Here is a 24,959-nt window from a genome sequence, read left to right on the forward strand (position 1 = left end):
AAACTATGATTAAGTGACTTGATCACAATCACATAACTAGTAACAGGAGAGCTGGAATTCATGTGTTTCTAAAATCCAAAATTCATGCTCTTACCCACTATATTGTATTGCCTCTCAAATCTTAAGTGGGACACTGTAATATTAGAGAATAGCCAAGAAAGGGTGGTCATGATGGTAAAAAATTTTGAAACCAAAGCCACCTATATATACATATAAAAGGCCGGCCAGTATGACACATACTGACCACAGGGGGTTGTGGGGGAGCAGACGCTCAACACAGGAGCTGCTGAGTGACAGCAACTTTGCAGAATGTTCTCTTGCACTCCGGGACCCCTAGGGGGATGTCATACTGCCGGTTTTGGCCGGATCCCCGCAGGCCAGGCTGGGGACCTCACCTGTGAGAAGGACCCCCGCTCACTCACAGATGCCCCGGTGCTGCCCCAGGTGCCGCTGGCCAGGGAGGGACCTTGGGAGGTTGGCTCCAGGGCGTGTCCGCGCATCTCTCACCCAGTCCCGCCCTGCCAGCCACCACCCGGAACTGCCTGCGTTAGTCCCTGCACCAGGACTAATTAATTTCCTTTCAATGTGCACAAATCCATGCACCAGGACACTACTGTGAAGAATAAAGGAAAATAAGGGCTGTTTAGCCTTGTGAAGAGTGAATTAAGACAATTGATGGTAACTGTTTCCAAATATTTAAAGGGTTGCCATGTAAAGTGGAAGTAGGCTTATTCTTTGTAGTTCCAAAGGACAGAGCTATACATAGCAGGTAGAACCTTCACAGAGTAAATCAGCTAAAGGACCTTTCTAACAGTCCATGAAAGAATTGGAGCCATGGCCGGTTTGGCTCAGTGGATAGAGCGTCGGCCTGCGGACTGAAGGGTCCCAGGTTCGATTCCGGTCAAGGGCATGTACCCTGGTTGTGGGCACATCCCCAGTGAGGGGTGTGTAGGGGGCAGCCAATCGATGTTTCTCTCTCATCGATGTTTCTAACTCTCTATCCCTCTCCGTTCCTCTCTGTAAAAAAAATCAATAAAATATATATTTTTAAAAAGAATTGGAGTATTTAAGGAGCAGTTTAAAACTAACCATTTGTCAGGGATATGGATGAGGGCCATTCCTGCCTTGAACAGGACATTGGACTAGATCAATGTTTTCACACCTCTGGGCACATCAGCATCATCTGGGGTAGATTCCCAGGACCCAGCCCAGACCTATTGAACCAGAATCTCCTAGTGATATGAGACTATTGATAGGGTTAGAAATTAGAAGTCTGTTAAGATGGGTTCCTGAAATTTACTAAAGAAGTGCAGATGGGCAATTAACACGAAAAATTGTTCAAGAATAAATGCAAATATGCAGAGTAAAGTCAGATGAGATACTTTTGATCTGTGTTCTCTAGGTTGACCATTGTGCCCTAGAGGTCTTATCTAAATCTCTAGACAAGCCTCCTAAAGTCCTCAAATATGGAGGGCAACTCTTGTGTCATGAAAACCACTGTTTTTGTTGATATGAGTGTATGCACATATCTGGTGAGGAATGTCTATAGCTGAGAAAAGCAATAAATAAATTTGTCTCAGAGGTTTCACATTAGGTAAGACTGTTGTGGCCAGCTTTTTTACATATTTACAAGTATATTAATCTCCCAAGTTTTATAATTGATTTAGGGGGCTAAGATCACATTATTTTAATTGCTGTTTTAATCAAAGCAAAAAAGTTTCTTGAGTGAATACAGGAATTTATTCTTTTTTCACTTCATTAATTCATTCTGCTATTCAGCTACTGTATATGTGCCCAGGCACTGTGGATAAAGCAGTGAATAGGACTCATGATCTCTGCTCTCATGAAATTCAGTCCTCACTGGAGTGAAAGAATAGGACTAATATGATCTGCTTTATAGGTCAATCTTATTTAAAAAATAAACTTTTGCCTTTTATGTTATGTAGTTGTGTTTGAAGCATGTGATTTGACTCTGTATTGTGTTTAAATCCAAATACCAACAATGTTCTGTAGTAATTCTGAGACTTTAAGTATAAATAGACTCATGCTTCACTAATTTGTTATTGATATTAGCCTTCTTTAATCTTCAAGCTAATAGATGAAGCCAACTTCATTTGTAATATATACATATTTTATACCTATTAAGCTTTTTAAAAAATGTAGTTTAAATTACAGTTGACATAAAATATATCAGTTTCAGGTGTACAACATAGTGATTACACACTTATACACCTTACGAAGTAATCACCCTGACAAATTTAGTTCCCACCTGACACCATACATAGTTATTACAATATTATTGACTATATTCCCTATGCTATACTTTACATCCTCATGACTGTTTTATAACTACCAATTTGTATCTCTTAATACCTCCGCCTTTTTAATCCTTACCCTCAATCCCTTCCACCTGGCAACAGTCTGTTTATACTCTGTATCTATTAGATTCTGTGTTTTTTTTCATTTATTTTGTTTTTTAGATTCCATAATTAGTGAAATCATTATACCTATAAGCTTTCGATAATTATCTTTCAGAACCAACAAGCCAAAATAGCACAATTGTACCTCCCATTTGTTGGGCTGCTTTTGGAAAATATACAGCGATTAGCAGGTCGAGATACCTTGTATTCTTGTGCAGCCATGCCTAATTCTGTAAGTAGTAATGTGTTTCTATTGACGTGTTATTTTCTTTTATTAACTACATTTGGAATTGGGATCATATGCTATATGGTTCACTTTTTACTCCATTTTTACATTTATACTTCTTCCTGGAGCAATGTTTCTCCAACTTTAATGTGCATATGAATCACCTGGGGAATTTGTTAAAACAGATTCTAATTCAGCAGCCTGGATAGAGTTTGAGATTATGTGTTTCTCACAAGCGTTTGGCTGCTTCTGGTCCAAGGACCATACTAAGTAACAAGGTCCAAGAGAACACCAAGAATCCCTTGTACCCAGTGTTTGCTGTTGTTCTATGTCTTCATATAGTTACTCAATTTGAAAACGAAACAAAAGATTTTTCACTTCCAAAATATTAGGCACCAGGGACTAAACTGTCTTCGTTGGCTTCTCCCCTCCCTTAACAGCCTCCTTTCAGTACTTCTTGAAGAGTTGCTTTTAGCTCATCACAATTTGTCTTGCCTTTTTCTCCCCTTAGAATCTTATAGTTGAAAGGAACTTTGGGGGGTGATCAGTCTCCCACATGGCCAAACACCTTTTGCCTTTATAATAATAAAAACTTCCTTCTCACATTAGACCTAAAAGGTTTTCTGTCCACTTGTCCTAGTTTTGTCTTCTAGAGATAGTACATAGAACAATCTATTCCTACAACTACATGATACCTCTTACACATGTGCCTTCTAATTTTTTCTCCAGATCGGCTATCTCCACTATAGTCTGCCCAGTGGGACTATTAACTCCTACTTTACCCCCCACTCCATGTTCTGTATGGCCCAAGATCACCTTTACATTTTCGGTAGTCCTGTCACATTACTGAGTGGCAGGTTAAACTGTGACCTTTACAGCTTCCTTTGGAAATTCCCCTATCTCGATTTGTCAAGCCAGCACTAGGTTCCCGAGAAAGCTACTTCTAAGCCTCCCTGATGGCTTGATTACCTGTAGCTCCCGATTATATCACCCACCTGAATGTCAGGCTGGTCTTTCTTTACAGACACAGTAGCTCATACTTCTGCTTACTCCACATTTGACAGTGATATTTGGAAATACTTTTCTTACCTGTGTTTCTTTTTGCAGCTCAAGTTCACGTAGGGCTTCTGGTCACACCCCTCCTTCTAGCATTGCTCCTGGTTCCAAGCAAGGAGAATTGAACCAGACTGCACCAATTGCAGCTTTTACCAGCCATCCAGAGTTATGTACCTTAGCCAGAGGTCATAGTTACTACAATATGCTAGTACCCATTTTTTAAAGATTTGTCTCCTAAATACCGATATTGATACTGGACTTTCCCAGTGAGCTTTGTTTAAAATCAGGGCATCATTTTAGTCTATTAATTTGATTTCTTACCCTAGTGTACAAATTTGTTTAAGTGATAGAGGTATCACATTGTGTTACAGGCATCCAGGGATGAATTTGCATATGGCTTCACTTCACCTACAAATAGAGGGAGTCTGAGCACTGACAAAGATACTGGTAATTAAGTCCTTTAAAGATTATGCCTTGCATGGCTGTTTAGAAATGTACTCTGTCCTTCTGTGTTTTTTGAAATATTTTATAATAAAAACTATGCATAGTGTGATCTCTACTAAAGTTTAATTAAAATCTGACCTCCATTGCAGATACATTTCTTTGCTTAGATTTCCTCGTCTAAGCTTGTCAAAAATGTATCTTAGTATACTAAGAAATTAGAGGATAATGAGAAAAACACTGGCCTCCAATCCTCTTATCTGTCTTTAATCTTGGACAAGACACCTCCCCTTTCTGGGCCCAAATTTCTTTATCTATAAAAGCACCTTTCAAATTGTGTGGCTTTCTTTGATTATTTTCAAGGAATTTCTTGTGATTTTATACATAGTAAAGTGTTTCAAGAAATAAAAAAAAAAGCTAACCCTTTATTTGGCTTCTTATGTGTTTTGATATAATATATAAACTTCATAGTTTTAGATGACGAAGGTCTAATCCCTAAAAGTATATTTACTTAAATTAACCCAGTACTTAATTTATATTTTTGGCAGTCCCTCCTGTTGCTAATAAGGACTTGGCTTTTATTTTCTAGCTTATGGGTCTTTTCAAAATGGACATGGACTTAAGAGAGAAGACTCAAGAGGTTCCCTGATCCCAGAAGGAGCAACAGGATTTCCAGATCAGGGCAGCACTGGCGAAAATGTAAGAACCTAAATATGTAAGATAACCTTAATGATACCTTTGGCTACAACAATCTTTCTTTTTGTGTAAATAAGAGGCTCTCTACTTTCCTGTAGTCTGTCCTGGATTTGTAAAAAAAAAAAATCCCATAATTTTTGGATATTTTAGCACTTGCTTCCTATCCTGGCAGCTGCTACTTGGATATCTTAAACTGTGTATAGGGGCTGAGACACTTATCTTTAAGACTTCTAATTCAGAATACCCCCTTGAACCTGTAGCACACTGTACTGTACCTGTTCTAGAGAGGAAAGGTTGATCTCTTCCCCTTTCATTATTTTATAGTAGAGTAATTATATTAATTTGAGAGAAAAAATGGATCTCCAAATTAGGATCTCAGCATCTGGTATCAGAATATATTCTTCAACTCTTCCATCTCATATTTTCAAGCCTAACATTAAAGTTTATGAGATATGTCTGCCCTGAGTTAGAGAAACTTCATTTTAGACCAGTAAAACCTTGCCATGCTGCTATGTAAAATCATAGAATCATATAAAAAACAGAAAGGTCCATGAAAATAATAAATTTCAATTTTCAGTTTACAAATGAAAACTGAGATTGTGATTTAGGACAGTCACACAATTCTGGCAGGGCCAGACCTGGAACCAGATTTTCTAATTCCAGCACTCTTAGTGTGCATCAGAATCTCCTGGGGTGCTTAATAAAATAGATGGCCAGGCCTCAGCCCCAGAGTTTCTCGTTTAGTTGGTTTGGGGTGCGGCCTGCTAATTTGTATTTCTACTAAGTTCCCAAGCGATGCTGATGCTGCTGGTTGGGAACCACCCCTTGAGAACTACCGGAGGATACTTCCTTGAGGATTTGGATAAATAGTAATTTATGTACAAAGGTTTCTGTTTCACACCATTTAGAATTATGACAACAGACACTATCATAGGTAAGGCAAATAAAGGACCAAGGTTAAATGACTTGCTAGTGGTCACACAGCTAGCAATCTTTCAGATCCTAGATGTTTTACTCCAACTGAAAGTTCTTTCTTAGTAAATCTTATTTTATGAAATGTATATCCCCAGCACAGTTTAACTCAATTGAAAGTATTGATTTTTAACAAGGGTAAATTATTTAGTTATTCATATAAATCCTCAGAAAGGTCAAATCTTGTCATGCTTAACAACTGATACTTCAACAAAATTAAATAATAGGAACATCACTTCTTTGTAGAAGCTCTAGTTTTGAAGTATTGCTGGATCCTCCTTATTTAACTATCTATAATATGATTAGCCTTTTTAAAGATAGATTTTTTGACCTATAATTTGCAGTTTGGATTTTAATAGACTTCAAGGAGAGATTAAAATTAAAAAGTGTAAAATGTTTCTTATACTTTCATGTACCTTAGTTAAGTTCCTCCTCAATGTAAAAGCTATTTTTCTGGGAATAGCCATATATAATTATTTAACATTTTTACTACTAAAACACAGGACCTATGGGAATTAAACATTCACAGTATTCATGGCTATCTCTTGGTGAAGACCCCAAGGTAATTTCCAGTGCTATTACTAGGTACAGTGGCAACAGAGTCAGCCCATTTACCCTCCAAGTGTGATATAAATTGGATTTATGGCCCGGCCAATGTGGTTCAGTTGCTTGGGTGTCATCCCATGCACCAAGAGGTCACTGCTTTGATTCCTGGTCAGGGCACATACCTGGGTTGTGGGCTTGATCCCTAGTAAGGGATTGCAGGAGGCAACTGATCGATGTTTCTCTCTCATTTATGTTTCTATCTCTCTCTCCCTCTCCCTTTCTCTCTTTCTCAAAAATCAATAAAAACATATTTTTAAAAATTTGGATTTATGCTTAGAATTTTCCCAAATAGGACGAATGATAAAAATAGTTTTTGAATTAAAGGATATGGGAAACTATAGTACCAATATTGTTAACAAAATTGCTGTCTTTATATTATAGACCCGGCAGAATTCTACGAGGAGCAGCGTATCATCCCAGTATAACCGACTGGATCAGTATGAAATCAGAAGCCTCTTGATGTGCTATCTGTATATAGTAAAAATGATTTCTGAAGGTGAGTTACCAGCATACTAAGCCTGGACTCTACTACACATTTACCCTCACAGGCTCAGTTTCATACAGTGTTTGACCATCGCCTAGAGCACATGCTCATTAGAAACAGATCTTTAAAGACTCTGACCTTTTAAATGTTCCTGTATTTTAACTTAAAATAGGTTCATTTTAGTCATATAATTTGATTCTTTGAAACAATTTTTTTTATTTTAAAATTTAATTTCTAAAATGAGGCAATAGTATTGGAAGTGCTAAACTTTTATTTTCTTTATTAAGGTATTACATATGTGTCGTTATTGCCCCATTGCCCCCCACACACACTCATGCCCTCACCCCCCCTGTAGTCTGTGTCCATTGGTTAGGCTTATATGCATGCATACGAGTCCTTTGGTGGAAGAAAGGGGGAGAGATCAGCTAAACTTTTTTTCATGCAGAGCATATAATGCATTAAATGACCAATATAAACAGAGAAACATAATAACCAGAGTCATATTTAATGCTTTAACTTTTATTTGACCCAAGATTTGGAAAACAAAAAGCAAACAAAAAGATAGGAAGGATTCTTTGAGGGTAAGGAATGCCATTGTTACATAGTACAACTCTATGGTTTTGTATATTTCCAGGCTCTTTTTCACACTTTTTTTTCTCCTTGCTATATAATTATATTATTTATTAGTATTATCATTCCCTTTCTATATTATATGATAGAATATAACCAAAGGATTTTGATAAACTTCATGTCTTCTGGACGTGGAAGTCAAATCAGGTTATCTTATTTCCAAATACCACATTTATTCATACAGTTTTCTTCCTTTTCTGAATACTTTTGCTCAAAAAAAAAATGCAGGAATGAAGAACTTAAAAGCACCTGGGTTCTGATTATCATAGTCATTAATTTATATTCTATTTTCAGTATCTATATAACTTGCTTTAAATCTATTTTAACAATGCAGGATAAATAGTAATAAAAACAAAATAAGTTGATATTAAAACAAATCAATAATAAATGCTAAGGTACATTAATAAAACAGTAGATAAAAACATAAATAGCATCTTTAAAGAACTTAAAGTAAAAGTCAAAACATATGCATATATGCATAGCCCATGGACACAGACAATAGTTGGGGGAGGTCTTTGGGTGCGGCAGGGGCTTGGTGGAGGGGGGCAAAGTGGGGGATATGGGGGGGCATCTGCAATACTGTTAACACTTAAAAAAGAAAACTATTACCAAGAAAAGAATATTTTAAAAGTAAAAGTATATATGTTTAGGCTTTACATCAGTGATTCCCAAAGTGGGAGCTACCGCCCCCTGGTGGGCGCTGCAGCGATCCAGGGGGGCGTTCATGGCCACAGGTGCATTTGTTTTAACTTTTTTTGTATAATCTTTCTATTCTGAGTTCAATAAATAGTTTCACAATTTCAAACTTCAATGTTCCTAATTTACACCTTTCTTTACTATATTTTACGAAAAAGGTAGAAACATTAATACATATATCTTTCTGTTTAATTGCTATTAAAATTTAAAAAAATTAATTTCCAAGGGGCGCTGAGTAATATTTTTTTTGGAAAGGGGGCGGTAGGCCAAATAAGTTTGGGAACCACTGCTTTACATAGTACTTTATTAAAACAAAGAATATATTGAGGCTATGTGATGGGCCTCCATGTTTTGTAAAACAAATAAATAAAGGGAGATAATTTTCAAGCTGGTGGATTTTTGTTTCAGTAGATGATGGATCAGTTGACAACTACAGCTATAACTCACTGTTTTTTCTTCCCACAAGATGAAAAGTAGGGAAGAGTAGATAGTAACTGCTAATGTGTACGGGGTTTCTTCATAGGGTGATGAAGATATTCTAAAGCTGTGGTGATGGTTTTACAACTCTTCAAATATACTATAAAGTGTTATACAGTATACTGTTTAAATGGGTGATTTTTAAGGCACAATAACTTTCTCAGTAAATCTGATTTAAAAAAAAAGACCCAACAGATACATGAAGAAAACAACAACAAAAAACAAACACATGAAAAAAAAATGTTAACCACCACCACAGCTCAAGGAAAGTAAAATTGGGTTGGGGGTGGCAGATTGAAGAAAGGAGGCGTGAGATGCATTGCTGACTAGTTCTCCCTTCTTCCACTCCAATACTTGTGCATATGCACATGATGCATGCACATGTGCACACACGTGCGCGCGCACACAAACACACACACACACACACACACTCACTCACACATACCCTACATATACTGTGGCATACGCGCATGGCGCGTGCATGCACACACACACACCCTCCATATACTGTGGCATACTCACATGGCGCATGCATGCACACACACACACACCCTCCATATACTGTGGCATACACACATGGCACATGCATGCACACACACATACACACCATATACTGTGGCATACGTGCATGGCACACGGATGCGCACACACACACATACCATAAACTGTAATACCAGTGACAAAGTCCTGGCTGCTTTTTTAATGTCATGGGTAAAACCATAACTTCTTTGTTTCTTGAGAACTTCATAAGTTGTTCTTATCTTGTAAATGTTGACCTTACTTGCTAAACATCTGATCTTTGTTAATTAGATTGTTCTTTCTTCGGCTTTTGCTTTTTGATTTTTAAAAGCACATTTTTAATAAGTAGTGTACAGTCAGTGTCACAGCTCCTTTTTAGCTTTTATACATGTAAAGTCATGCTATATGATATCTATAAAGTCACATTCATTGTATTCTGAAAAATATCAGCTTCTGGGTCCTTGTCAATAGATGTATTCTAGTTATTTGTCTCGTCCGGTAAATATTTGTAGTCACTCTATATGTGTTTAAATGTTGAACTCACTCAGGTCTTCTCTTGGCTTTCTTTTATATTGGTTCATAAACAGTAGCAACTTAATTTCAACAAGAAAAGAATTCCCTTCAGGTCTTCTCTTGGCTTTCTTTTTTATTAGTTCATCAACAGTAGCAACTAAATTTCAACAGAAAGATACTTTATATGAAAGTAGAGGGAGCTATAGTTTATTAACTGGCAACAAGTAAATGTTTCAAAGTCTAAGACGTTTTCCAAATTGTTTTAAGTCTTACTGCCTTGTTTACTACATTCTTAGAAATGGAGTCAGAGTTAGGGGTTATCAGTTAGTTACATAGTCTGAATTCACTGGAAGACTGTCCTCTTGTGAAAGAAAAACAGTTTCCTTAAAAGAGAGGATGGGGGAGCGTTACTTCCTTCTTTCAGTATGCACCTTGGCTTTTCTCTTTATCCTAGACCCCACAATGGAACTCTGGTCATCACCTTGAAGCCTGTCAGTACCATACCCTGTTGCAACTGTAAATTCATTAGTATTCTTTTTTGAAGTTGATTGTTGAATGGAAGGTATCTGGTAACTGCTGCTTCTCTCTGAATACCCAATGTTGTAACGAGGAATACCAATCAATGATCTTTTCCTTCTTGAAGTATAGTCAAGAGGAAATACGTTTGCAGAGATTCTTTGCTTTTTCTCTGAATAAGAGTGAATTGTGAGTCTATTATCAGGCATGTTTTCCTCTGAAGTTTCAGATACTGCTTCAATTACTGGGCTTTGTTCTGTACCAAAATTGGAAAAGATCCAAGGGAAGTCCATCTGAGTAGAGGCCCTCTGTGTGGAGGCCTTTTGTGTAAATAAATCTAGCTTTTTTGACTGGCCAGGCTTCTCTTCAGAAAGGTTAGAGACAACTTGAAATTCATGCTCCCTTTGACTACTCTGTGTATATAATAAGGGAAAAAGTGTAGGTGTCTTCTGGGTGGAAGTACCTTCTGTGGTAGATTTACTGGTATTAGAAGCTATCTTGTCATAAGATGTCTCTACCAGGTCAAAGAGGTCTGGACTCTGAGTTAGAATTGCTAACTCTTGACTGTGTTGCTGTTCCTTTTTCCCTCTAGATTTAATCTGTGCAGTATTTGGCCGCTCTTTCGATCTCCTAGGCAGAAGCGGCTGATCATTTGTAGGATCCCTGACTGTAAAAACGGACCCAGTCTTTTGAGCACAAGGAACGAACTCATCACTACTATCAGAAGAACTAAGCTTTTGCTGAGTCACTCTAAGTTTTTCAGAAAGCATTTTATTTTCTTCTCTTAGTTTATTCCTTTCTGCAGTGATCTCAGCAATAAACTTAAGGTTTCGTTGTTGGATATCGTAAAATTCTTGCTGTAGTGTACTCTTATATGTTTCATTCACGGAACAGCGGTCACATGTTTTTGAGCGCAACTGTTCTCGCAAGGCTTGAATGGTCCCATTGAGAACTTTTTGTTGCTCAGTCAACTCTTTAATTCTGGCTGTGGAGCCTGTCCACCTTCCATCTCCCAATCGCTCTTTCCTCAAATTGGTTAATTTGGTCTGTAAACGGTGTAGCTCTTTGTCATGGAGCTCTTTTAGTGTTAGCCAGGCTTTTTTAAACTCGTCACTCGACACGTCACATACACTTAAGTCTAATTTCTCAGATTCTGAAAGTCTCTTATCACCTTTCCTGTATTCTCCACCAAATTTCCCTGCCTGCATTATGTCTCACCGATTTGGGATTTGGAAACGGCTGAGACTGGCCTCTGGCTTTATGCCGCCGCCGCCGCCCTCGGCCACTGACTAGAAGATGGTTTAAGAGTTTCTGACGGGCCACAGCAGGGATAAGCCCTTCACCCTTTTTACAGACCTTAATCGAAGCTGCCTCAGGGCACGGTGTGGATGCTGGCCGGCTCAGGGGTGGAAAGAAGGTCCCACCAGCTTTTTGACAGGAAAAACCGGTGCGCGGCAAGCTGAAAATGGCGCCGTAGCAAAGGGAAAATGGCGCCTTCAGTCAACCGGAAATCCAGTGACTTCTGGGAGCCCACCTTCTCTGAGGGAAACGCATCCAAAGGCAGGGGGGGTGCGGTAACCGGAAGTCACTTATACCTTAATTTTAAAAGGCACCACGAATCTAATTGGACTCAATTCTAGCATTTTTATTCTAGATGATCAGTATTTTATAATCATTAGGAACTACCAATACTCTTGGTCTTTAAAAAATTGGAAGTGAAGTCAAAACCCCACAGGAACCCCCCCCCACCATATGACCAACATTGCCTGGCCCTCCATTGTTGTCTGCAGGGGGCTCTCGCTGGGCTTGCAATTCGGACGTTTGCCTACTTTTGCGATACCTACAAAATGTTTACATTTTAGAAGAGGATCTGTTGACATATCTGAGTCGGATGAGAAAAGGGTTGGAAAGTTAAGTGGCAGCAGTTTTCTTATATTAAAAATAATATCCATAAGTAGGTGTGTTGAAAGTGGAGAAATAGGTAAAAAAGGATAAGTACATGTAATAGATTTTAAGGGACTTTTATATCTGAAATACTACATTTGTGTGTATTGACAGGACTTCACAGTTTATAACCCAAAGGCAAAGAAGAGAAAAAATTATCTCTCTCTAAAGTTTACATTTGTTAGACTTTTTGGTTCAGAGAGCCCTTTAAGTAGCAGACAGAGGTACTAGACACCCCCACCGTTCAGCAAAATGCACATAAATGCACCAACTTGCATAAAATTTTAGGATGTTCATTAAAAACCCCAGGTCTGCTTCCTTCCTTTGTTTTCAGGGATGATATGAAGATTGGGATGAGCTATCCAAAAGAAGATTTAAAAAATAAAAATGTTGAAATTAAAATACATATTTGGAATTAATTCAAAAGAATACAGTGTGTGTATTGTGCACAACTAGCCATGCATTGATGGTTGTTTAAGCTAAATTATTGGTACTTTGAGGTTCACTGTGTTATTTGCTTTATTTCCAGATCTAATGCTTTATTTATTCCATTTTCAGATACTCTCTTAACTTACTGGAATAAAGTATCTCCTCAGGAGCTCATAAACATTCTCATACTTTTAGAGTAAGTTAACATTTTCATATATATCCCCTTATTTGGGGAGCTTGATTTTTATACATAATAAAATGTTAACTTTTTTCTTGGTTTCAACATCTTATTTGCTAATAATGTGGAAAATTTTGATAATATAGATGCTGACATTCAGGTTCTTCACATATAGAGGAAAAACATGGAGAATAAAACTTGTGATATTATAGAAAAGCCTAGCCAATAATAGACAATTTTTATAGCCTGGCAGGAGTCTTTTTGTGTTCTGGAAAACTAGAAGTGGCATCAACTGTACTAAATCATTCAGAGCAAATGCTGGCTTAATAGAGCAGCTTAACTTATTGGAATTTATAATTTGTACTCTAAGGTAGAGCTGAGTAATTTCACCCACTTCAGAAATGTACAGATACATAAATAGATGATAGATTAATAGATTAATATAGATATCTCCATTCCAAGGCACTTGGGAAAATCTAATCTTTTTTTTTTCTAGGTAGAAGTGGAAAGTTGTTATATACAGGGTGAGGTAAAAGTAGTTACAGTAGTGATTACTTGAAACAGTTTATTCTTGTATCATTACTTATTAATAATTGTATTATTTTCCATATGAACAACTGTAAACCTACTTTTCCCCACCCTGTATGGTATGCTGAGGTATTTTAATATTATTTAAGAAAACTAAAATAAAAATTAGAATGAAATCTAGCAAACTTTTGAATAAATAGTACAGATATATATAAAATATGTGCATGTTTACCAAAACACAAAGAGGATAATTCATAAATATTTATTAAAGTATTTCAAAATTTTGCAGAAAATGGCAGCAATCAAAACAGTACTTAAGATTAAAAAGAAAATAAACTACTCTAATTATATTGATATCTTTGCTAATGAAAATATATGATGTTGGGGATTTACTTTAAAAACTATGGGAGGTAGGTAGATAGGAAGGATGGAAGGACAACAGAGGACCTATTCAGGGTAGAGATTAAACAAAAATGGCTATGAATTGATTATTGCTGAGGCTGGCAGGTGCTGGGTATGTGGGAGGTTAGTATGCTATCCTCCCTAATTCTGTATGTGTTAGCGATTTATAGTCATAGAAAGTATTTTAATGTCATTATAAAAAAGCATAGCAATTACCCCAACTTTTAGGGCTTATGAAACTTTCTTTAGGTATTAACTATACTAGAGACTTTTGCTATGATATATAGAAAACAAAGGATGATTAACATTGATAGGTTCTTTTATGTTGTTAAAATTATACATGAAGACATGGGCCTTTTTGATATCAATGTAATTTTAGCAAATGTAGAGAAATATAATATGGCAAGCCCCCAATTAGTTATGTGTATATTTCTGTCTATCAAAACATACATTACAATATGAGTTAAGTAGTCATTCTTTGTAGCACATGAATTTTCAAATATTACTTGTTAAATTGCAGATAATTACTAACATGCTACTGTTTTTCTTTCTAGAGTATGTTTGTTTCACTTTAGATACATGGGAAAAAGAAACATAGCAAGGTAATTCCCATAGCATGGCAATTTCCACTTTTTTCTGTTTCTTCCAACAGAGGGCAGTCTTGATCATGCCATATAAAAAGTACATTATTCATTTTGAATTCTCTTGAAACCTATATAATTTCTATTAGCCAATGTTACCCCAGTAAATTCAATACAAATTTTTAAAAGGACAACCCATGATTTATGTATATCTCAACTCAAACTTTAAATTAAACTAATGTGAGCTGATACATTTAAGTTTTCCAAAGGAAAATGGTTAGCCCTATGTGCAGGGTTTCTGTCTCAATCCTGAAACAGATGCTGTCTTTTCTAAAGAATGTGTGAGGAAGGGCTAGATCCAAGAGAAGGCAGGAAACCATAAACTGAGGACAGTTGTAAGATTTGTATTTTTATCTACAAACTATCAGTACTCACCTAAGTTGCTAAGGTAAACAGAAATTCTCGACAGTGATTGGGATAACATTATAAATGAGCATTTTTTTTCTTTTTGCTGTTTAAGTCTTAGTGAAATAAATAATTTTAAAATATTTCAGAGACCCTAAGGAAAATACTACTTGCTTATTTCAATGAGATAAATTGTTGGGGTAGAGTTTGTAGTCATTAAAGCAACACAACTAGAGTTCATTTTTTTAATGTTAAATTCCATTGCACTTCCAAAAACTGAAGAGGCTGTTTGGATAGGGTTTATAATTGCTGAGTCTCTGGAACATTCTAATAATAGATAATTCAGGTGACATTTTTCACTGTCTTTCCCCATAACTTGAAACTGGCATGGTAACTACCACCATGAGCCTTAACCTCTAACATTCTGCTGACTCTCCCCCTATGTTTCCTAGAGAATAGACACACTATTTTTCTTATTTTGTTCCTCTATGACCCAGTTGTAATTTTTAATAAAACCTTAATATTAAAGAAGAAAATTACAAATTCTTGCAATAGACATGTTTAAAGAGTAAAAATTTCTGGTCCAAGTTTAACTCAAGTTTAGAAACATTTGATTGACACTCCTTCTTCATTCAGGAATCCCCTCCCCCATTTCAACTTTTGAGCAGCCCTCTTACTGACTTTGCTGACTTGCCCTTCCTCATCTCCTGAGAAAAGACTGAATCTTATTAGAGTGTTGTCTACTTTACACTGATATTTTTGATGAGAAAGAGGGAAGTAAATAACTCTAAATTCCCTAATTATATTCTTATAGTATCAGCTCTTTTAAATATATATTAAAACTTCATACAATTTCCAGTGATGTCTCATTTAAGCCAAGTAATAGTTGAAAGAATATTGATCATAGTATTGTGTTTATGTGGAAACCTAATTTTTTTTTTAGTTAAAAAACATCTAACATTGAGATATAGTATTAGAGTACTCCAATTCCTAACTTTAAATTTTATTTTAGGATACAGGATGCCTGGCTGTCAAAACATTTTGGAGTAGACCGAAAATCTCAAACCATGCCAGCTCTTCGAAACAGATCAGGAGTAATGCAGGCCCGGCTTCAGCATCTTAGTAGCCTGGAAAGTTCATTTACACTTAATCACAGTAAGTGAAAATGTGTGTGGGGTCCCCATTTGAAACAGATATGTAATACTATTTTACTTTAAAGAAATCCTGGTTTAAATAACCAATATGATTGAAAATGATTTCACAGACATAGATCTATTTGCATATCTGTGTATTTATATATCATCATTTCATAATATATGACTATAATAAAATATGCATAAATTTTTCAGCAATTTTAGGTAATGGTATTGTTTTTCTTAATTCATTATTAAATCAGTTTTTCTTACTGAAGTGTTTTTATTTACATTGAATATCCTTCACTACTACTGTTAAACCTTTTTTTAAAGAATAGTTTATTAATTTTTAGAGAGGAAGGGAGAGAGGGAGAGAGAAAGAAACATCCATGTGAGAGAGTGCACATTGTTCAGCCACCTCCTGCATGGCCCCTACTGGGGATTGAGCCCACAATTTAGGCATGTGCCCTTGACTGTGAGTCAAACCAGCAACCTCCTGATGCAAAGCAGGACACCCAACCAACTGAGCCACACTGGCCAGGGCTCTACTGTTAAACTTTAACGCAAATATTAGCATAATAATATAACATAATAGTGTATGCAGTATTTATTTAGAGTTATTGTTCAATGATTTTAAGGGGTTACACATGCTGAGCTGAATGCAGAGATTAAAGAACTGTAAATACTTTTTGACAAAAGTGTTTCACACAGGTTGAAGTATTGATAAGGCGAGTAGGACAAGGAGAGAAATCTTGCCCAGCTGGGAAAGCTAGAGGGTTATATAATTGGAAGCTATCCCTTGAAAAGCAAATATTAATAAAAAGTCAAAGAGTGAGAAAACTTGCATTTCCATACAGTCCTCTGGAGGATGCAGAGAAGGAAGCCAGCAAAAGTGTCCTGTATTAAGGACTAATAATAAAACGAATGTCTTGAGCAGGTGGGTCCTGACGCGACAGACTCAAGACATTTTAAAAAATGCGGCTTACAGCCTGCACGGCCTAAAATGCCTCCCACATTATTTCCTAGTTATATTGCCATAGTTCATCACTAAAATCTTGTCTCCAAAGGAGTGGGCTCCTAATTATGTGTGCAGAGCTGTTGATACACAGCTCTAAGTAAAAATTGGTAGACTTGATTAACCAAGACTATATTTGATTTAGGAACAAACACAGTGAAACTCATTAGGTCTGCAAGTATCGAGAGCCTCCTCTCTTCTTGCTTGTCTCTCTAAGTTTTTTGGAGGGGAAATCATTCAAAACTATTATGTGAATCTCTGTTCAGCAGTTTTAATTTACTTTTTGTTTAATCCTAGGTTCTACAACAACTGAAGCAGACATTTTCCATCAGGCCCTTCTAGAAGGCAATACTGCTACTGAAGTTTCTTTAACAGTGCTAGATACCATATCGTTTTTTACCCAGTGCTTCAAGGTAAAAATGAAGAGTTAAAATTCAGCTGGCATCATTGCAAAGAAAACATTATAACAAAACATAACCAGTCATAGGAATAAAAGCCCCAATGAGCACTCAGGAAACTTTGATGATAGACTGAGTTTGGCTACTGTGTGACCTTGGGAATTCACCAAGACTCACCTGCCACACCCAATTGTTTCATTTTCCTGGTTAAAAATAGATGTCTTTCATACTTTTATTAAAATATTCAGTAGTTTTAGCCCAAATCATGACTGAATTGGTTTTCTCAAATGCCTGTTGTCATGAGGTGTCTCTAGGTTAGATGATGTCCAGGCAGCCTGGCTGGCTTCCCTGGTCAGGCGCTTAGTGTTTTTTCTCAGATGTTTGCCTCAGTACAAATCATTATTACTATGATTAAAAAGAATAAGGCCAAAGCAATGAACTTTCAGGGTTGTTAAAGGAGTAAATTGGGCTAATAGATGTGTTTAAAGAATAAAAACTACATAGCTGTAATATAATATCGGTGGGAGAACTCAAAAGTGAAAAATTGTGCTCACTTTCACCTGAGTTATACAGATAATTTTTTTCTTTTCTCCCCCCTCTGTGCTTTTCATGAGGCTCAAAGGAAAATCGAATTAGATACTAATAAGAAATAGGCATCAGTATCCCTTTATGAAATATTAAGTTCTCATTAAAATGCAAACCAAATTCATTGTGCCAATAACTAAGGATATTTGGTCTCGAGGCTTGCATTGTATTCCTTCCTCCTAGTCATATATGTCTCATTTATTAACAAACATACCTCTTGGTAGATGTCAGGGACTACCCTAAGTGCTTTATGAATATTAAATCGGTTTTTTTTATTGTGGGGCTGGGGGAAATGGGGATGACTGCAAATGGGCACCAGGGAGGTTTTGGGGTGATGGAAATGTTCTAAAATTGGATTGTGATGGTTGTACAACTCTGTAAATTTACTAAAAATAATTGAACCATATACTTAAAAATGGTAAATTTTATGGTATATAAATTATACCCCAATAAACTAAAAAAATACAAATATGAACTCACTTTTAGTCTTCATATGGCTTTTTGATATAGATACTATTATTATTCCCATTTAAAAACGAGCAAACTGAGGCTCACAGGGAATTTAATGTCATATAGCTGGTCAGTGGCAGACTCAGGATTCAGATCTAGGCCAGTTATCACAAAGGTCTAAGCTTCTAACCATATATCATGTTTGGAAATAAACTAAGGAAAGAGCCAGAAAAATCTGACACCCTGCATGGATTCTGGCTGTTGATGTTACCATTAGATTTGTCAAAACTTTGAATATTATTTTGTCAGTTTTTTGTTGTTGTTTTTGGCCAAGTTGTAACCTGCTAGTTTTTTGAGGGATAGGAGAATAGGGCTGGAGAAGTTAACCAATGCTTTTTTTTTAAGTTTCACAAACCAATAGTTATTTCTCTATAATTTATTGTTTCATTTATGTCTCTTTACATGGAGCATTTAAACAATTTATATGGTCTGTTCAATTGTGACACCTGTTATTACCTCTACTCATAGAGGGTTTAATTTTTCACCAACGACTAAACATATCTTATACTAAACATACTTAAAAATTAAATTAGATAATGGACTTTTAAAATATGATTGATATTTTCCTTAATTCTTACATTACTTAGTATTCCTCAGAGAAATACACTTGTATCCATTTATTTTAAATTTACTGGTTTCTTACTTGAAAAGTAATATGGCTAGGTTAATAGAAACTACTCTTCCCATCCTAGTTCTGTATTTGGTGTGTTACATTGGAAAAATATTTTTTCATCTTATGCATAAAATGATGGAAGCAAGTATAGATGTAGTTTATGTAGTATTTTGAGATTTCCAAGTTGAAAGATGGCACAGATGTTTTAAACATTTTGTTTTCCTGGAATTTTCAGACATGGATTGATAAACAGGTATTGGTAAGTCAGATCTCTCATTCTAAGCAGGGGTAACATAAACTGTTTCTGCCAAAATTATGTTTATTTTCATGTTTTTTTAGAGTCAACTTTTAAATAATGATGGCCACAACCCATTAATGAAAAAAGTATTTGATATTCATCTTGCTTTTCTTAAAAATGGACAATCTGAGGTGTCGCTGAAACATGTATTTGCTTCATTGCGAGCTTTCATCAGTAAGGTAAGGACAAAAGCTTTATGGCTAGCTGCTAGTGGGCTTGCTTCATGGCAAGAAAAAAAGAGGGGAAAGAGGATTATTGTTATGACATCTACAAACCTCAGACACTGAACCCATTAAGTCAGTACAGTAAAACCTCCATATAACAGACTAATTCAGGCGAGGGGGTTTCTGTTAAAGCTGAAAGTCTGTCATGTAATAAAGTAGGTTTTCTGAATGCATATGTTAAAAATTTGATAAATTAGTTTACCTGTTTTTACTTAAGTAGACACATCTGTGTAATTAAAATTAAGTATGTATGAAAAGTTTTAATTTCACAGAAAAGTTTTCTATATGTATTACTGTAATTTTAAATTTATACTGAATAGGTCTAGTAAATGCATGCATTCACCAGTCACCTTGAGTAAACATGGCTGGGGCATGGCTTAGGGAAAGTGGGAACATCTGCCGGCAATACTGCTGCAGAAAGCCATGCCATTCTACAACAGAACCATTTACCATGCGCCAAGTGGTGTGATCACATGCTGATCACTCACTGAACATTGTTTACGAGCAGTGTGACTCCTGGATTTAAATACATAGGCCAGGGGTCCTCAAACTTTTTAAACAGGGGTCCAGTTCACTGTCCCTCAGACCGTTGGAGGGCCGGACTATAGTTTAAAAAAAACAACTATGAACAAATTCCTATGCACACTGCACATATCTTATTTTGAAGTAAAAAAACAAAACGGGAACAAATACAATATTTGTATTTGCATGTGGCCCGCGGGCCGCAGTTTGAGGACCCCTGACAGACTATAGTTGTAAATATGTTATATTTATTTATGTTGGTAAATTACTAGTTTTTTTTCCAATGTATGGCCTACTCACTAAAATTTGTTAAAAATAACAGTGGATTGCCCTGGCCAGCGTGCTCAGTGGTTAGAGCATCTGCCTTCGGGCTGAAGGATTGTGGGTTTGATTCCTGGTCAAGGGCACTTACCTGGGTTGCCATTTTTATATATATATATATATTTTATTGATTTTTTACAGAGAGAAGGGAGAGAGATAGAGAGCTAGAAACATTGATGAGAGAGAAACATCGATCAGCCACCTCCTGCACATCTCCCACTGGGGAGGTGCCCGCAACCCAGGCACATGCCCTTGACCGGAATCGAACCCGGGACCCTTCAGTCCGCAAGCCGATGCTCCATCCACTGAGCCAAACCGGTTTCGGCATGGGTTGCCATTTTGATCCCTGGCCTGGTCTGGGTGTGTATGGGAGGCAATCAATTGATGTGTCTCTCTCACATCTATGTTTCTCTCTCTGTCTCTCTCTCTCTCTTTCTCTCTCTCTCTCTCTAAAAATCAATGGAAAAAATATCCTCTGGTGAGGGTTAACAAAAAACAAAACAAAACAAAAAACAACAGTGAATTAATGACAAAAAAATAGCCTGTTAATGTAATTATAAGGAAATCTTGGCTAAAAGCATTTTTAAATTAACAGGGTGTTAATATCCTTTTTTAAAAAAATCCTCACCTGAGGATATTTTTCCCATTGACTTTTTAGAGAGGGTGGAAGGGAGCAAGGAGGGAGAGAGAGACTCAGTATGGGGTCAAATGAATGAGCCCTTCCTTTCAATGCTAATGGCATCTGTTGGCTATAAATTTTCAGGCTTTACCTCATTTTTAAAGAAACCTCAGGCTAGACTTTTAGGAATAAATATGACTGAAACAGATAGCAAAGATTTATTTCTGGTCTGCTTCTGATAGCTTTTAAATGTAATAAAAAGCATCATAAACCAAAATGGAGTTAAAATTATGGAAAGGCACAGTTCAGGCCTTCCTCTCTGGTATGTGTAACTTTAACAAGATAAAGAAATTCAATTAATTGATTTGTATAATAGGATAACTAAGCATGGAAAGCTTTTTTGTCATCACTACTTATTGCATTTAATTGATATAGAGATTAGGTGGATTTGAAGGTTTTTTAAAATTGCTATTTAATACAATTTGTGAATAAAGAAATAAATGGAAAACTGCGTTCACTATAAGCATCTTATAAGAAACTGAGGGAAAGAGATTAAAAAATAGTTTATTTGCCCTAACCCAGTGGTTCTCAACCTTCCTAATGCCACGACCCTTTAATACAGTTCCTCATGTTGTGGTGACCCCCCAACCATAAAATTATTTTTGTTGCTACTTCATAACTGTAATTTTGCTACTGTTATGAATCGTAATGTAAATATCTGATATGCAGGATGTACTTTCATTGTTACAAATTGAACATAATTAAAGCATAGTGATTAATCACAAAAACAATATGTAATTATATATGTGTTTTCCGATGGTCTTAGGTGACCCCTGTGAAAGGGTCGTTCGACCCCCAAAGGGGTCGCGACGCACAGGTTGGTGACCCACAGGTTGAGACCGCTGCTCTAGGGAGAAGGACATGCATATGCAAAGGCCCAGAGTTGGGAAAGAGCTTGAAATTCTGGAGACTAAAAGGTACAGTTTAGCTGGAGCATAGTGAACTAGGAAGATCATCAGCATGAGTGTAGTTGAAGCCATGGGAATGATTTAATTTCTCCTAAAGTGTATATAGAGGAAGAACCAAAAAAATAGGTCAAAATTAGTACATTGGAAAAAAACAGCATGGAAAGGGTTAGAAGAGAAATGTGTAGAAGAGATGAAAGGAAGCAGTCACAGAAGTAGGAAGAAAGAAGGCTATTGTGGAAGCCAAAAGAGAAAACAGTGTCAACATTATTACGAGATACAGAGTGTCCTAATAAGGGGGAAGGGAAGCCCATTGGAATTGACAGTTATGAAGTCACCATTGATTCTGGCCATTTGCCCACTCAGAAGTGACGTGGGTAGAAGATTTCATATAGTAAATTAACTACATTACAGCTATGCCCTCCCATACACCTTTATTTTCATTTTCATACTAGAATATCTTGTCCAGCAAGGTTTGTTTTCATCTGGTGAACCTGTTGATGAGATTTCCGGGCAGCCAATCAGAAAACATTTATCAAACATTCATATCTGCATAGCATTGCACTTGGTCTTAATGTGATAAAAAGAAGGTTGATTCTTACAACATGGTTTTAAATTCAAGATTCCCAAGAAGTTATTTTGAAAAGGTTGGCCCTCTAGCTTCATATTCCCTGAAAAACATCCATCGTGTACTCTGTAGCAGCTTACTCCTTGCTTGCCTAGACATGTAAGCATTAGAGATTATAAAAAGCCTATGTTATATGTATATTTTATCTTCCACAAAGCAGACTGACTACATTCTCAAAGTAACAGCCACTTGACTGTTTAGAACAGTGATGGCGAACCTATGACACGCGTGTCAGAGGTGACACGCGAACTCATTTTTTTGGTTGATTTTTCTTTGTTAAATGGCATTTAAATATATAAAATAAATATCAAAAATATAAGTCTTTGTTTTACTATGGTTGCAAATATCAAAAAAAATTCTATATGTGACACGGCACCAGAGTTAAGTTAGGGTTTTTCAAAATGCCGACACGCCGAGCTCAAAGGGTTCGTCATCACTGATTTAGACAGCCACTTTTGTACTCTCTATGCCAATATATATCTTTTTAAAGTATAGTTGACATACAATATTATATTATTTTCAGCATAGTGATTTGACACATTCCTTAGATGTGATCACCACAATAAGTCTCTTAACCATCTGTCACCAAAGTTGTTATGATAATGTTGACTAATTTCCCTATGCAAAAATATATCTTGTGTTTTTTTAATTGATTTTAGAGAGAGAGGAAGGGAGAGGGATAGAGAGAAACATCAATGAGAATCACCAATTAGCTGCCGCCTGCACGCCACCTACTGGCGATGGAGCCTGCAACCCTGGCATGTGCCCGACTGGGGACCTCTTGGTTCATGTGTTGACACTCAACCCCTGAGCAACACTGGCCAGGCACAAAATTTATCTTAATTAACACTGTTCATGAGTAAAGGACACATATATGTTTGTGCATCTACACTTCATCTACACCCCGTTTTGTTAAAAGGTCAACTTTACTTGCTCAATAGATTCCCAGTATAATTTTCTCAGCATTTGGGAGTTTATAACTTAAAGAACTGTTTAAGTATAAAGCAGAAGAGCAAATAATGCAGATTATCCTTCCCATTTTTAAGGGTCAGATCGAGACCCATCAATCATTCATCATTTCAGTCATTCATTAATTTAATGCATATATATTATCAAGAACCTACATAACATTTTTTTCCAGATCATGATGAGCTCTTCTCAATCTGTACCATTTATTGTTAGCACCTCACATTTTTGTAGTGACTTGTGTACTTACTTGAGTTGTTTTGTCATTGACACATGCTGGCCTTTGTGTGTTTAACTAGTTCATGTTTTCCAGAGCAGAGCCCTAATCTTAAGTTCATAATGTATCTTCAAGACACCTAGCATAGATTTAAGTGGGAATATAGTTGGCATTTGATAGTTGATTGATTTTTATGATTGGGTTTTCAGATATTTATGTTTTGTTTTTTAGTTTCCCTCAGCCTTTTTCAAAGGAAGGGTAAACATGTGTGCTGCATTTTGCTATGAGGTTTTAAAGTGCTGCACATCGAAGATTAGCTCAACCAGGAATGAAGCATCTGCACTTCTGTATCTTCTGATGAGAAACAACTTTGAATATACCAAAAGGAAGACCTTTCTGAGAACACATCTGCAGGTCAGTGAAAATCAAAGCTCCTCTTCTTCAATTCAGTCTTTAGCCTCTAGATCAGCCGTGGGCAAACTACGGCCCGTGGGCCGGATCCGGCCCGTTTGAAATGAATAAAACTAAAAAAATAAAAAAAGACTGTACCCTTTTATGTAATGATGTTTACTTTGAATTTATATTAGTTCACACAAACACTCCATCCATGCTTTTGTTCCGGCCCTCCGGTCCAGTTTAAGAACCCATTGTGGCCCTCGAGTCAAAAAGTTTGCCCACCCCTGCTCTAGATCAGTGGTTGCCGGTGTGGGGCACCACTCCACAGGGGAGCAATTTGATTTTTAAGGGGGGCAATTTGAGAATGAGTTATTAACAGTGAATTTTTTGCTTTTCTTATGGTTCTAGGGGCCTCATATCCAGTATAGAAATATATATTGTGACATATTTACACATTTCAGTTCTCTATTATATGTTTTGAAACTTTATCTGCTAATTTTTCATATCACTTTATATTTTTTAACAATTTCTTAGTGATTTCTTCCTCAGTACTTCAACTATCCTTTCCTTCTTTTATTTTTCTCTTTCATGGATGCCATGTTCTTTGGCAGCTTGTTTAGACCAAGGTAATGGCCTTTTAGGCTTCCTCCATGTGAATAGGAATTCACTTTTTGAATAATAAAAATTATATGTCGTGGGGGGGGCATCAGGATTTTAGAGATGCTTAGGTGGGGTGTGGCCAGAAAAAGGTTGGGAACCACTGCCCTAGATCAAGATCTAGAGCTACCCAGTCCAATACAATAGCTGTTAGCCACATGTGGCCATTTAGC

The 24,959-nt window shown here is 36.6% G+C and overlaps 1 protein-coding gene across 1 annotated transcript in view; it reads left to right on the forward strand.

The window, feature by feature from the left end:
• The window catches only part of DOCK11 (dedicator of cytokinesis 11), a 192,502-nt gene that overhangs the window by 128,149 nt on the left and 39,394 nt on the right, over positions 1–24,959 (forward strand). The window contains exons 32-41 of the mRNA XM_081081274.1: positions 2,536–2,652; positions 4,074–4,149; positions 4,733–4,842; positions 6,799–6,913; positions 12,755–12,821; positions 14,288–14,335; positions 15,732–15,874; positions 17,165–17,280; positions 19,313–19,450; positions 23,965–24,147. Of these exons, the coding sequence (XP_080937400.1) occupies positions 2,536–2,652; positions 4,074–4,149; positions 4,733–4,842; positions 6,799–6,913; positions 12,755–12,821; positions 14,288–14,335; positions 15,732–15,874; positions 17,165–17,280; positions 19,313–19,450; positions 23,965–24,147 (1,113 nt within the window). The remainder of the gene's footprint in view (positions 1–2,535; positions 2,653–4,073; positions 4,150–4,732; positions 4,843–6,798; positions 6,914–12,754; positions 12,822–14,287; positions 14,336–15,731; positions 15,875–17,164; positions 17,281–19,312; positions 19,451–23,964; positions 24,148–24,959) is intronic.

The sequence above is a fragment of the Myotis nattereri genome, assembly GCF_964212035.1.
Source record: "Myotis nattereri genome assembly, chromosome: X".
NCBI lineage: Eukaryota > Metazoa > Chordata > Mammalia > Chiroptera > Vespertilionidae > Myotis > Myotis nattereri.